This window comes from Arachis stenosperma, chromosome 2 (assembly GCF_014773155.1).
Source record: "Arachis stenosperma cultivar V10309 chromosome 2, arast.V10309.gnm1.PFL2, whole genome shotgun sequence".
Lineage (NCBI taxonomy): Eukaryota > Viridiplantae > Streptophyta > Magnoliopsida > Fabales > Fabaceae > Arachis > Arachis stenosperma.
In genome coordinates, this window is record NC_080378.1 from 11,214,276 (window position 1) to 11,230,969 (window position 16,694).

At 25.8% G+C, this 16,694-nt stretch overlaps 1 protein-coding gene across 1 annotated transcript in view; it reads left to right on the top strand.

Annotated features, from left to right (window-relative positions):
• The window catches only part of LOC130962545 (uncharacterized), a 29,531-nt gene extending 15,837 nt beyond the window's left edge, over nt 1-13,694 (top strand). The window contains exons 7-14 of the mRNA XM_057888749.1: nt 3,473-4,240; nt 4,447-5,289; nt 5,704-6,357; nt 6,452-7,213; nt 9,806-10,462; nt 11,587-12,895; nt 13,147-13,265; nt 13,476-13,694. Coding sequence (XP_057744732.1) covers nt 3,473-4,240; nt 4,447-5,289; nt 5,704-6,357; nt 6,452-7,213; nt 9,806-10,462; nt 11,587-12,864 — 4,962 coding nt within the window. The 3' untranslated portion in view covers nt 12,865-12,895; nt 13,147-13,265; nt 13,476-13,694. The remainder of the gene's footprint in view (nt 1-3,472; nt 4,241-4,446; nt 5,290-5,703; nt 6,358-6,451; nt 7,214-9,805; nt 10,463-11,586; nt 12,896-13,146; nt 13,266-13,475) is intronic.
• Nucleotides 13,695-16,694: the final 3,000 nt, after the last annotated feature.

Here is a 16,694-nt window from a genome sequence, read left to right on the forward strand (position 1 = left end):
TAGTTCTTGATAAAAAAAATTTCTAAGTGCTTCTAAAGAAAATTATAGATTATTGGTTTTAATCTATTTATTACATGACATATTATTTATTCAAAAATGCTATTTGTATATTAAAATCAGCCACTAATGTATTTGTGTATAAATATATGTGTGGTTTAATTTATTTTCAATATATATTTATATTCTAACATGTATTTTATATTAGTAACTGATTTTATTGGCTGATTTCGGTAGACACGTAGTATTTCTCTTATTTATTAGATCCATATATCCATATATTATTTATTTACATTTTAAGTTAGAGACATATAGTTGTTTTCTTATAAAGCATAATTAAAACTATTAGATTATTCGATTTATTATATTTAACTAAATTGTTATTTAATAATTGAAGAGTGTTAGGGACAGTAAGTTTTGTGATTTATAACCATTAATTAGTTATTACTAGTATTTTTAATGATGTGAGATTTCATCTAATGGTGTAGAATTAATCACTTTTCTTTTGATGGTTAAGTGCGGACCAGATTTTAATAAAGTGCTGGTCTCCTAGATTTTCTCTTAATAATTTTTAACTATTAATTTTATGTAAAGACATACAATTATATATATTTTTTTTATATTTTAATGCCTTTGATTTTATTTATTTATTTTTACTATTTAATCATCATACCTTTTAGCATATTTCATCTTATAATAAACTTAGTATTTATTAAATAGCCTTTAGCCAATCTAACAAACTTACATGGCAAATTAGGCCTGATCTAACCTTACTTAGCTTGTTTCCACCCTTAATGTTCAGTTCTAAAATTAGTATGAAAAGATGAAGACTTAGAGATGAACCTTTTTTAGCTTGTCTCCACCATCTCTCTATCACACACATATATATCCAAACTATTTAATTTGAATGGCTTTGATAATAAAGATTAATTATAATAAAGTTTACTAAAATTGGAGATAATAAACATGCGATCAATATGCAAGCAATTTTAATTTATATGCACTTTGAACATATATTACATTAATTTTAGATATATACGTTATCAAGTAGTTTTCAGTCCACTTACAATTTTGTAGACATAATTTATAGGATATATAAATTTTTATTCAATACTTAGATTTTTAAAAAAGAAAAAACTACCATGATGAAGAGTTATTCAATTATATATAAGAATTGTTTAAATTTTCACCCATCATTATTTATTCTAATTCTATATACCTACAGCAAGTGTTAATGCGCTGCCGAAAGAGTTAGTAGGACTGCAGCACCCTTTAAATTTTAAATCCTAAATTATTAATTCTAGATTCTAAATTCTAAATTCTAAATTTTAAATTTTAAATTTAAATTTTAAATTTTAAATTCTAAACCTAAAATTTATAAACTCCAAATTTTAGTTATTAATATAAAATATAATAAATAAAGAATTAAAATTTATTTAATTGAAAAAAAGTACAATACACCTTACTTAACAAAGAATATTTAAAGATTAAATTATACATAATTACGTACACACATAAAAATAACTAGAGTGAAATTTATACAATATGCAGAGAGATATATTAATTATACTATATACTTTTAATAAGTGTTATATTATTTAGAAATTGATTAGATAATATATCTAAATTAATGTTAAATTTAAAGTGTTTTATATTAAAAATATTTTACAGAATATTTATTTGATTATTTATATATAATTTCATATAATTATTCAACTAAAATGTAATATAAATTAAAATATAAATTGTTATTTTAATAATTTGAATTTATTTATTTTTTTAAAAAAATATAAGCCTTCTATATTAGAGTTATACAAAGTTATGTCTTCACTTGTTGCTTCTATTTTTACATTTGTTTTAATTATTATACTTTAACTTTTTATATGGTGTTTTTTGGCTTATAAATAATTAAAAAAATTTTAAAATATTAAAAATATAATATAAAATTATGAACTAACTTTATAATCATAATATATTTTAATATATAATAACTGGTAAAAAGATGTACTAAATTTGAACTTACTTGAGTTAAAAAAAAATGAATAAAAACAAAAAATATTAAAAATATAATATAAATTAAAGTTATGAACTAACTTTATAATCATAATATATTTAAATGCATCTAATAAAGAGATGTGCTAAATTTGAATTTACTTGAAAAAATTTTTACCAATTAGTATGAGAGAAAAAATAAAAGATAATATAAGTCTTATGTAGTATATATAAGTAGATCAAATAGTATAATAATAAAATTGTAAAATTCTTAGCATGTATAAATTATAGAATATCAATATTTCTAATTATTATAATGACATTTTTAATATATATTTATTGTATTTAATAAGTAATTTATGTTTTAACTGAATAATAATAATAAGTAAGATTTTTTTATTATTGTTTCAAAATCTTTTACTAACAAATAATTTGATGATTTTTATCTTTTGTTAAGTTGTTAAATTGCTGATGTATAATATTATTAACAAGAAAAAATAATTTAAATTTATTATAAAAAATTTGATATGAAATTTTATATGTTTTAAATGGATAAATTTTAGTATGAGAACCTACAGCACTCTTTTTTTATATATGCAGAGAAATAATATTCCTTCTCATACATATTGTCGGTAAATGATTGACGATGGCACTCCTAAAATATATAACATTGTAATTGTAGAATATAATAATAATAATAATAGGTAGAAGAAGGGAATGAAAAATTATTTTATTATTGAAAGTCATAATGGTATATGTCATATATAAAGAATACCAAAGAGTTCTTTATGCTCAAATATGAATCAAATCAAATAACAAATTTAAAATCGATTTATAGTTAATTCTATCTAATTTAATCAAATTCTAACTAATAATAAAACAAAAAAATATAAGAATTAGCAAAATTTATTATTTTTATTAGCACTTTTAATTATTAATCTAATTTTTTTAGTCTAACAATAATTTAATAATATATTTTTAATCTATATTTTTAAAATTATTGATTAATTACTGGCCAAAAACAATAAATTTTGTCGATACTTTAACCTCCTTTTAATAAAATTAACATTTAAATATTTCGTAACAAATTCAACTTTTCTGGCTTTTTATTTAGCTATAAAAAGATTTCTGTTACACTCTTAAACATTAAAAAATATAGAATAAGTGATCTCATTTTCGATAGTTGGTGAACATTTGACATTCAAAAAAAAATGTCATGTTTTAGAAGATCCTGAAGCCTAATGCTATTGCTCATAAGCCGCTCTGAATCTTGTGCTTCCTTTATTACAAATGTAAAAGAAGGAACAGGGCTTTTAGTTCTCCTTCCTTTGCTGCATATATACTTATCTCTTCATCCATTCACATTCATATTCCTTATTTAACTTTTTATATACACCCATGCACCTTCACATGAATTTCTATACCGCTTCATTCAATCACCCATTTTGATTAGCTTGCTATATTGTATGTCAACCAAAAGCAGGATGGCATTTTTCCAAACTTGAAGACTGTGAAGCTGAGTAGCATCAAGAGTTTGTGTAAGATATGGAATTCTGATGAAGCTCCTGAAAATTCCTATGGCAAGCTGAACACTCTGATCATTGATAAGTGTGATGAATTGGTCAATGTAATTCCTCATAATATGGCTCGAAGATTGGCTAGTTTAAGTTGCTTGAGGGTTACGAACTGCGCGTCAATCAAAGTTATATTTGAGGAAGCTGATGATGATGATAAAAGACAAGATGCTATGCATAACATTAAGTTGCAAGATATTCATTTAGAAGCACTCCCGAAACTGGAGAATGTATTCAAATGGAAGAAAGAAGTAAACTGGAGTGATCTCAAATTGCAAAAGATATGGGTGCATCGTTGTGGAAGGTTGGAAAACATATTTTCAGTTTCTGTAGTCAAGAATGTTGAAATAAAAATTGAAAGCCTTGAAAGCTTTGTGGTATCAGATTGCTACCAATTGAGGGAAATAGTCGGCAAGGGAAAAGATGCTGTCATCAACTCAAGTAGTCCTATTCAATTTGAGTTTCCTAAATTGACTACCGTCAAGTTTTCTGGATTATCAAAATTCAAGAGTTTCTATTCATCAGGAGCTTATGAATTAAGTTGTCCAACATTAAAAGACCTATCTATTAAAAGTTGTGACTTGTTGGAACTATTTGAAGAAACCTCATCACATGCAGAAATAAAGAATGTTCTTTTTCCAGAAAATTCTAAAACTGGAGAAGTAAAAGTAAAGGAGGTAATACTAGCAAGTCTTTTAACTTTGCATAAATTCTAGCTTACTAGTAGGAAAATGGAAGAAACAAGAAAGTTTATGGCATAAGAAAAATTAAACAAATTAATTAAAATAGAACAGTCAATGACAATATTGTATATAAATATATTTTCACATATTTAAATTCTACTATATATAATTTATTAATTTTCATGATTTATTTGATATAGGAAATCAATAACAAGTTAAAGTCCATGCATATTGACTCACGACATCTAGTGGGGTCATCAATGGACTATGACTACAGAAGGGATAGCTTAGAAGAGCTTCAGTTGTCTCGACTGAACAATTCTAATATTATATATTCTTTCCTTCATTGCAACCCTAACCTCAAGAGCTTACACTTGGATGATTGTGACTTTGAAGAATTGAAGCCTGGTGGAACAAGAAGGCCCGCTATTGGGGTTGTGCCAAAATTGAAAAGCTTGACATTAACAAACATGTCTTATCTTTGGAAGATTTGCTTTGAGCAAGATGCAGTTCTTCAAAAGATAGAGTCATTGGTTGTAAACAATTGTTCAAGCTTGCACACCATAGCACCTTCGTCTGTGTCTCTCGCTCACTTGACAATTCTAGAATTGGTTGGCTGTTGGAATTTAAAATATGTGATGTCACCATCAACTGCCAAAAGTTTGGGTCAACTCAAAACCATGAAGGTAATCAATTGTAAAAATCTAGAGGAAATTGTTACAGAGAAAACACAAGGACAGGAAGAAAAAGAAAATGTAGTCACAGATGTTTCCATCATTTTCAAACAATTGATAACTCTTGAGCTTGTGTCATTGGTGAGACTTAATAGTTTCTGCAGCTCCAAGAATGTTGCCTTTAAATTCCCATCATTCGAGAATTTTATTGTGAGTGCATGCCCCAAAATGGAAGTTTTCTCTGCAAATGAAGTGGATTGTGGGCCAAATTTGCAAAAGATATATTATGTGCATGACAAAGAGAAGAAGAGATGGTGCTGGCATGAAGACAATATAGGATCTACAATAAGACACATATTTGAAAATAAGGTAAGTCTTTTATGAAATTTCATTTTTTTTATTAGTGGTTCCTTTTCATTTTCTCATTTAATTAATAATTAAGACATATATATTATTTCATTTTATTTTATTCTGTAACTTATTTTATTTTATTCGAACATAACTTTATTTGAATTATTTGGACAAGACCTTATAATTAACATTTTTATTTAGGCAGCTCATTATTAAATGAAATATTCAAATAATGTAACAAGTATACTTCAATTTATTTTTTTTTTTGTTCTAGTAAACTTTCGAGTTGCATTTTATGTTGGTGGTTGGTTGCACTTATATCTCTAGCTATTTGACTTAAGCTAATAGGAAAAACTTTTCCATGAATAGTCATGCATTTGGTTTGCATGAAATAAATTGTAATTGTGATAACTTATTTTCCATTATTCACAGAAATTTTTTGAAGGCATGAATAAGTTGGATTTGGATTTTGATAAAGATCTTCTAAAACCAATCTGGCGAAGTAAAGAAGGTCCCCGAAAAGATTGGTTTTCCGGTTTAAAAACTCTGACGCTATGTGACTGGGATACATCTAATACGCATGCAATTCCGTCAAATGTCCTCTGTTGTTTGAAGAGCTTACAAGAACTTCAAGTGCTGGAATGCAAGAGCATAGAAAGCATTTTTGAGATGGATGACACTAAGAGCTGGGAATTATCATTCCAACTGAAGAAGCTAACTTTATATCATCTACCAAGTCTAAAGAGTGTGTGGCAATATGACAAAGGAGAAATTCTTCTAGGCTTTCAAAATCTGCAGCAGGTCACTATCTATGGTTGTAGTAAACTGACAAGTGTGTTTCCTACTGTCTTGGCCAGAGATCTTAAAAAGCTCCAGGAACTCCATGTAAGCTATTGTGCTGAGTTGCAAGAAATTGTTGGTAAAGACGTGGGAGGATCAGAAACGTTTAAGTTTCCTCGTTTAACCACACTGATACTATCAAACTTGCCACAACTAAGTGACTTTAAGTCTGGAAGATTGAGTCTGGAGTGCCCCGAGTTAAAGCAGCTGAAGCTGTATCCGAAGCAACAACAAAAATATCCGGAGGTAATAAGCAAGTGCATAGGGTCTATATACACTTTTTCTTCTCTTATATATTTTGTTTCTTATCATCATTTGCATTGCCTTAATTCATTAATAGGGCGGTTTTTCCAAGGTGGAGAAGTTGTATTTAAATGAACTTTATTCGTACTCTGGTTACAATGATGATGAAGAGAACTCTACTTCACCATTTGAGATATTTGCTGATGACAAGATGCTTCCCAAATTAGAGACTATTCATATACATGGGAACAAACATTGCAAAACCATCAATGTTCCCAAAGAAGCGGGTGAGAGGATGCTTCACTTGAAAGAATTGAAGTTGGAGTCACTACATGAGCTGAGCTCCATTAGTGGGATAGGGTACTTGTTAAAGCTGCGGCTATTGGAGGTTTCTCGTTGTCCAAAATGGACAAGAGTATTAGTACTACATTCATACTCCAATCTGAAAGAATTGCATATATTTTCTTGTCATGGATTGGAATGTTTATTGACATCCTCAGCAGCAAAAATGCTAATACACCTTGAGGAGTTGAAAGTTGAATACTGTAACTCATTGAAAGAAATAGTGGGAAAAGAAGAAGAAAGTGGGACGGAAGACATTATTGAATTTAAGCGCCTACACAGGATAACTCTTAATCATTTGGGAAGACTGGAATGCTTTTATTCAGGGAATGCCACACTGCAGTTCCCCTCTTTGATTCGGCTGGACATACTACGCTGCTCCAAGATGAAAATTTTCTCTCAAACAGAAATAAATGTGAAACCACCATTATTTCAAGTATTTTACTCCTCTTATGAAGCTGAAAGATTGTTCCTCCATAATCTAAACGTAGCTGTTGTATGCCAGTTTCTACAACAGGTAAAAACTTTTGAATTTATTTCCATCAAAGTTTCTTTTTTTTTTTTTAATTCTAGTTTTGTTTTCTTTCCAAGTCTAGCCAATAACCATTGCTTCAACAACAACAATAATAATAATGGGACAAAGATATATAACTTTTTAAAAAAAACTTATGCATATGGTTTTCTTTTTTAATCCGTAAGACAATCTTATACGACTATATAGTGATGTTAAACAATATATATTTTGCACTAATTTTCCATTTTCATTTTGTCTATAGAAAATTATTACTTTTCATGATGTTATCTTTCCTAGCTAAATGTTTTGTACACATATAATATAATTAAGTATGACTTGGCGCCACTATATAAGTTTGTATGGCTATTCCTATTTCTCAATGTATGTTAAATGTAAATTAATTAAAAAATAATAACACATATAAATAAATAATAGGTTAAAAATAAAATATGTTTTCTTTGAATAATGACTTTCAAACTAATTTTAATATTTGTCTTAATAAAAGTCACTTTGTTTATATACAATATAAATTTAGTTAGAATTATTTACCACGCTCAACTAATTTAACTTAATCCTAATTAATCTATTATATATCTATTACTTATAAATTTATCTAATGTAAAATATAAAAAAGGCCTATACAAGAGTAGTGAAATGGGTGAGGTAGGTAGGTGATGTCAAAGAAATTTATTAATAAAATAAAAATTTTAAATATAAATAAAAAGACAAACATGAGGAAATGAGGATAGTAAGGGAAAGGTTGAGGTGTGAAATTACCAAAATAAAAGAAGGTGGTAAGTGGCATAAAAAGAAACTCTTCAACCAAATTTAAGATTTACTAATTTTTTTGTTTAGTGAATGAATATTTGATATTTTTGTGATATGCCATTGAATAAAATTTTCCAATAGAATTTAATATTTATAAAAATATATTGTGAGAAAGATTTAGAAATAAAGAATAAAATATAATTTTTGTATATTCAATTATTTAAGAGTACTTTTATTTAATAATATAATTTTAAACGTTATTAAGATTTAATATTAATATGCATTCCTTTTATTTTGAAATTATCGTAAAACAAAGAGATCAGATTACATTATAGTATATAAGTGTATATACATATTCTATTGTTACTTTATTATTAATTACTTTAACTTTTTCTTTCTTTTATTTTAATTTGTTTCATACCATTTTTCATTCTCATTTTTCTATCCTAATATATAACTAAATTCTTCATTAATAAGTTCATTTAGAATTACTCAACTACTTTCTTTCTTTCTTTTTTACTAATTAAATGTTATTTAGTAATTTTTTTAGATTGAGTTTAGATTTCCTAATAACCTAACATCACTCTTCTATATCATATTACTCTACAATATTTTTTGATAGCATATCTCAAATATTCAACTAAAAAAATTATTATTTTTCAATATAAAAGAAATATATAAACATTTTTAATTTGAGGTGTTGGATACCAGAATAAAAAAATAGAATAATGTAACTAAAATACTATAATTATTAACAGGTGATGTATGATGAAAATACCTTTAACAAATTTTCAATTTGGATCCATATTAATAGAAAAATATTTTAAGCATTATTAGATTATATTCATTTTTTTTTATTTAGATAATTATTTTTATTTAAATTTTTGTTCCATAATATCTACTCTACTTACTTTTAACTTTCTAGGCTAATATATGTTTTTTATTTTTTTATTTTTGTACAAGTATACAAAAATAAATATATGACGCATCTGCTTATAATCTATTTATTTCCTTTTTTTCACCACTTCAAATTTTTTTCCATGATATCACTCTCATTTTCTAAACGCCATTAAATTATCATCAGTTATATTTTTATTAATCAATAAATGCATTTATTTAGAGTAATATATAAAAAGGATGCATCGAGTATAATTTATTAAAATCGACGAAGATAAATTTTTATATGTTTTTAACATTGCATTTGATTTATGCAATTACAACTATTTTATATATATATATGTTGGAACTGCTTTTTTATAATATAAATTAACATAAGTGGCTATAAATGTCTCTAAAATTACGTTAAACATACTAAGATCTGAGTACAAAATTCACCAGTTAAGAAATTGATCATATATCCTTTTATTATATATTGATATAAATTTTGGAAATGAAATGAAAATTGGCAATATATTATTTTTTTGTTAGAGTTGTTTTATGGTCACGCCAGAAGAGATATAATTAATTAATATAATTTTGACAAAATGATCAATGTGGGTAAATATAAAATTCCAAATATCTATTTATAAAATGATTAGAAAGTAAATTATGCTAACCATATCTAAACCTTTATAAACAAGTGATACATAGATTTTTTATATCAATTTCAAACTATCGCCTATGGGCAAATGAATTTGTATGTTGCCCATTAAATTTGATAAGATGTTTAGTAGTTTTTTCAATTAAAAAACTCAAAATCTATTTATTATTCTTTCTGTAATTAATTATATTCATCACTATTATTATTTCTGATAGAAAATTTGAAATGTTTAAAGTTCTAATTAATCTTTTTTATTATATATACTTTCCTGACATAACAAAACTTAGAAACATCTTGTTCTTGGAAATCATCGGGAGCTGAAAGATTTATGGCTTGGTAAAGTGCATATCCCAGCTAAGTCCTACTCCTCTAGTTTTAATTTGGAACGTTTGGTGGTGGAAGGGTGTGATGAATTCTTTACAACCGCAATACTACCTTCTCATTTACTTCCCTTCCTGAGAAGATTACAAGTGTTGGAGGTGCGGGGATGCAATTCTGTTGAGGCCATATTTGAAGTCAAAAATACACCAGCAGATATTGTTATTCCTTTAAAGAAATTGACTTTGGAGAAACTTCCAACTCTAAGCCATATTTGGAACAAGAATCCTAAAAGAAGTAGTCTCAGCTTTCCATGTCTGAAGGAAGTGGTTGTGAATGGATGTAAAAGCCTCACAAGCTTGCTGCCAGCATCATTGGCCATGTCTAACATGAAAAAGATAGATGTAAAAAACTGTGAGGAATTGGTTGAAATTGTTACAAAAGATGAAGCAGACAATGAAGAAATAAATAAGGAGCTTATTATGTTCCCTAAGCTAACCTCATTGACTCTGCACAATTTGCCAAATCTTACATACATTTATGCTGGAATGCAAATTCTAAATTTGCCCAAGTTAAGAGAGTTGGATATTTCTCAGTGTAAATTTGCAATAGATTCCACTGTAGAGGTATGAAAGCTCCTGCCTTAAAAATATTCCTAAGTTTCTAATCTTGTTAGGTTTATATATGATATGTTTATTCTTATTTTTTGTTTGTTAATAACTTAATATATCTCTGGCGGACCAATCCAAGTCTTTTAAATCATTCATAATGAGGCAAATGCATGTATCTAATATGAGAAGCTACCCACCAATAGAAAATACGATCAGCTTTTGCCATTTCTGATCTTTTGCTTGTATACGTGGTAATAGCTTAGATGCACATCTAAGAGTCAATTTAAAAATTGCATGCTGAACATACAAAATTGCATATGCATATATCGATTTATATTAATAACCTGTTATACGTAATAATGTTAGATATTTTTTTCGTTTCAAAAATTCATTAGTTTTTTTTTTTGTCAAAAAAATATTTAGTCTTAAAAAAAATATACAATACTAAACTTATTTTAATTCTTTTATGATATTACTTAAAGAAATTAATACTTCTGCCTTTCTTTTGCAAATAAGCTTATTGAGAAAAGTTAACTCCATTGATTTGTCATTCTCGTATGTTTCAAGTATAATGTCAAATAATATTTTTGAAATTATCTGCAATAAATTTTAGTTTGGCAATGAACTCAAAAGAATTGATTCTTATTTTGAGTTTAGGATTGAATTAAGAGTATTTATAAATCTTAAACAAAGAGACTAAAAATAGTAAGTTAATATTTTATTTAAAAAAATATTCAACTATTTTGCAATAGACTTTGTCACAATAATACCTTTTTATAACTAAAAAAAAAGTGCCAAATTCTTTATTAAATTTGTTATTTACCGTTGAACAAATTGATCTTTTTTTATTTAAAATATTTTTAAATTCAATTGTCATGTGAAATCTTTTTTTATTTATAAGAAAAACTATATTGATCGAGTAAAATAATCTTTTATCACATGTTATCTTCATCATCAAGAAGAGTAATTTCTATAACACATGTTTAACTTATAAGCTTCTGCATGCTTCATTTATTTTATTTTATTTGGAATACTTTACGCATTTTGCAACATTTAAAAAACGGAGAAGGTAAATTATATTGTCATGTCATGATGATGGTGTGTTGTCCTTCTTCCTAAATTTGAATCCAATGGAGCAGGTTGTTACCCCTCACTTAAAGCGACTGTCAATAGACAAGGCAGGTGTGATGATGCTTGACAATGAACTGCTTCATTTGGACCCCCAAAACATAAAATATCTGACATTGCAAGGCTTTAATGATATTCATGACTCAGATGCCGCATCTGTCTTTGATTTCTTTCCAAAGGTTCCACTTTCCAATCTTCTGATGCTTGGAGTGGCTGACAGTGCTTTCAAAGAAATATTCCCCTCACAAAAGCCTGAGATTATTCATTCACAGTCACAACTGCTTATTAGCAAATTGAGACTGTGGAATCTGCACAAGCTTGAATCCAATGGGTTACAGCACACCTGGGTGGCCTCCTCTAATCTCACATGGCTGAAAGTTGAGGGTTGTGCATCTTTGAAGTATTTGTTTACTTCTTCAGCCGCCAAATGTCTTGTTCAACTTGAAGAGTTGTACATATCCAACTGTGAAGCACTCGAAAGTTTAATGGTGGATTATCAACCACATGATGATGATCATGATGTCATCATATTTGAAAAGCTTAAGAAACTGTCTCTTAGCCAGATACCAAAACTTGAGAGCTTCTACAAAGGAAAGTCAACTTTGAATTTTCCATCTCTGAAGGAAGTCGAGGTTACTGAATGCAACAGATTGGAGTATTTGTTCACATTCTCAACTGCCAAAAACTTGCAACATTTGTTTAAGATGGAGATTTCCAAATGTGAGTCATTGGAAACAGTTGTTTTGGCAACACAAAAAGGGGACAAATCACAAGAAGATCTCACATTCTCAGACTTCACATATCTGACTCTTAGTGAATTGCCAAAACTTGAAAGTCTTTTCACCGAAAACTCATCAACTTTGAATTTCCCATCTCTAAAGAAAGTCGAGGTTACTAAATGCAACAGATTGGAGTACATGTTCACATTCTCAACTGCCAAAAGCTTCAAAAGTTTGAAACAGATGAAGATTTCCAAATGTGAGTCATTGAAAACAGTAGTATTAGCAGAGGCAGACGAGCCACGTGAGCTCACATTCTCATACCTCTGGAATCTGTCTCTAAGCGAATCCCCGAAACTTGGAAGCTTTTTCACGGGAAAGTCAACTCTGAAATTCCAAGCATACTTGTACATTGAGATCAGTCAATGCAAGATCATGAAAACTTTCTCACACGGTGACGTGGAAGCACCTAAATTAAACATAGTGAAAATAGATGGAGTGAGTTGCTCGAAAGATAATCTAAATGCTGCAGTCAGTCAACAATTTGAGAAACGATCCACGCAGCATTGATGAATTAATTAGTACAATTATAATTTAACATGTAAGTTAGTTCCTCTATCTGCTAAATTTGCATCATCTTTTACTTTTCATGTTACGTAATGCACCAAAACAATGGAAAAAGTTTTTGTTTGGAATGTCATTTGATTTGCTCCCTCCATATTCGGTTATATAAATTTTGATATTGCTCATTTTATTATCCAATTCTTGTCCTTTGTGAGAATTTAATAAATTAAAGAATGGTATAGTAAATGTAACTTGAGTTAACTAGCTCTTGTATATAAATTCTTGCAGGAAATTTGTTGCTTGCTAAGGGAAGCTTATTTTCAATGCATTTGTTACCACTTACCAGTTAGCCTTGCAAAACTAGTAGTCTAATCAAGGAGCAATGGACAAATAAATAAGGATGGTTGGTAAGTTTTTTATTTTATTTTGAGAAAATAAATAAAATGATGCAGTTACATATTTCTTTTTGCTACAGGAAAGTTTTACTCTAATAAGTTTGGGTAACATGGTAACAATCATTCAACTCAAATTTTGAAGAGTTTGTTTTTTTCAACCTATAATTTTTTTAACTTCAACCAATATCTAACACAATTGTTTTATGAACTTTTATTTTTAAGGTTCTATGGGACACCAATTGCAGCAATTAAGAGGATATAAGTGGATCCCATCATGGCAACAAATATTCATTTCTGTTTGAGTAGTGTGGTGTGCATGATATGAATAAGTTCCCTGTATCATCACTATGCAGGAAGAAGTGTGTGATTGCCTTTTAAGTGGCATAGCTATAAACTAAGTGTGTTCTATCAATAAAATTATATCTTGTATTTCATACTAGATATAAGGCGTGTATGACTGTATGCTTTGTAATTTATTGAGAAAACTAGTTTATTTTTATGTATGATAGTGAACTGTGGCTATGTCTAAAATGAGCACAACAATTATGTGTTTATTGGATATGCCATACTTATATAGACCATTAGATTTTATTAAATAAAAATCGAAGGCTAATATGAAAGAAGAGCATTGATGAACTGTAATAAATACAAAATATCCTAATACATAAATAAATGTTTCAAATGACAATACTTTAATACACAATACTTTAAATGACAACAAAATTTTTTATTCTTAAATAATTAAATAAAAACATATAAATACAAAAATATGAGTATTCTTTATTTAATAAGATTATTTATTATGCAAAATTTTTTATAATAGTAAAAACTTATATTAAAATAAAATTTTAAATTGTAACATAAAAATATAAAATAATTAAAATTTTATTTTATATTAATTGACAAATAATTATATTATTATATTCAAAATTTATTAACTAACTAATTTTGTTAAAGATATTATTATATAATACAATTTTTTATCAAAATATTTCGAAAATATAATTTATTTAAAATATTATATATAATATATGAAACTATTAACCTTTTCATTTTTCAATTTAAAAAAAAACATAATAAATAATATAATTTTAAATACATGACTATCACATTATATATTTACTTATATTAGTAAGACTTAAACTAATCAAACTTACGTAATTAAAAATATAAAACATATAACTACAAAAAATAAATATTTTTATTTATTAAAATTAATTATTATGCAAAAAAAATTTTATAATATTAAAAAATTATATTAAAATAATATTTTAAACTACAACTTAAAAATATAAAATAATTAAATTTTAACTAAAAATATATATAAACCTGGTCGAGTTAGAAAATAAAAAATTTAACTAAAATAATAAAAAATACTTGGAAATAATAAAAATAAAAAATAATCTTATTATAAATATATAATTTTAAATATTTTATATATGAAATTATAAATGTTAAATTTAAAAAATAATTTTAAATTATTATTTACATAATATTTCCACAAAATAAATATGAATAAGAAAAACTATAGAGGAGAGAATCATAAGGTAGCATATATATTAGAAAGGCTAAAGAATAAAAGAATATATACCAAATCTTATATTAGTTGCTATTATATACACACATATAATACACCTATGTAGTTGATATATATTATTTATTCAGTTTTTATTAAAAAAATTAAAAAAAATATTTTCATGTATTATATATAATATTTTAAATAAACTATATTTTGACAAATATTTAATAAAAAATTATATTATATAATAATATTTATAACAAAAATAGTTAGTTAATAAGTATTGAATATAATAATCTAATTATTTATCAAGTAATATAAAATAAAATATAATTATTTTATATTTTTATGTTGTAGTTTAAAATATTATTTTAATATAATTTTTAATATTATAAAATAATTTGCATAATAATTAATTTTACATAATAATTTTTTATGTTTTATATTTTTAATTACGTAAGTTTGATTAGTTTAGGTCTTACTAATATAAGTAAATATATAATGTGATAGGTATGTATTTAAAATTATATTATTTATTCTATTTTTTTTAAATTGAAAAAATAAAAAGGTTAATATTTTCATGTATTATATATAATATTTTAAATAAATTATATTTTTGAAATATTTTGATGAAAAATTATATTGTATAATAATTTTTTTTTACCAAAGATATGGAGACTCGAATCTGCGACCTCTTAGATAAGTATAGAGAGACTATGTCATTTGAGTTATAACTTATTGGCATATTATATAATAATATATTTAACAAAATTAGTTTGTTAATAAATTTTAAATATAATAATTTAATTATTTGTCAAGTAATATAAAATAAAATTTAATTTATCTTATATTTTTATGTTACCGTTTAAAATTTTATTTTAATATAATTTTTTAATGTTATCAAAATTTCTTGCATAATAAATAGTCATATTGAATAAAGAATATTCATATTTTTGTATTTATAAGTTTTTTATTTAATTATTTAAGAATAAAAAATTTTGTTACTATTTAAAATATTGTGTATTAAAATATTGTCATTTAAAATATTTATTTATGTATTAAGATATTGTATTTATTAGAATCCATTAATACTCTTCTTTTATATTAACCTTTAATTTTTATCTAATAAAATTTAATAATCTCTATAAATATGGCGCATCTAATGAGTACATAATTGGTGTGCTTATTTTAGAATACCCTAATAATTTGATATGATTGAAGAACTGTGGTTTATATTGAAGTCTAAAAAAGAGAATGCTCTGAAAATAAAGCTGAGAATGGTACCTAGATATATTTTTACATAAGATAGTTTTCATGCATAAAGTTGATCCTATGTTTCAATAAAAATTTAACATGTGTATCCCTTTCTTGCATAAAATGTGCTTCTGTATGTAATAACGATGTATATTTTTTATTTTTAAAAAATGTGATTGTTAGATAAAATTTGATGTATTAGCTACGAGTATAGAGATGATGAGTATCTTGATAATCTATTTCAATATAATTATTAGAGTGCATGATATCATGATTTTAAATTAATAAAAAAATGTAAAATATAGTTTTTGCGCCTATATTTTTTTTTTAGTTTAAAAAATATAATGTTTATTTTGTTTTACTTTTTCTCTAATTTTTTTTTATAATTGATTCAAGACTCTTAATCTTACTTGGAGAAAAATAAGCAACAAGTACCTACAAAATACCATAAAAATCTATTTCCAACTTGAATCACAGGCAAAATATAGTAACTCCCAATACTAAAACTAAAACTTGGATAATAGTTTTTCAAAGCAACAATATCTAAATGGCTTAGCTAAGAAGACAACCAAATATCAAACACCCAACTCTCTCAAACATATTAACAACATCCAAGAAATATTGAGCTTTTTTCAGTGAAAAAAGTATTTTCAAGATCTTTATGATCC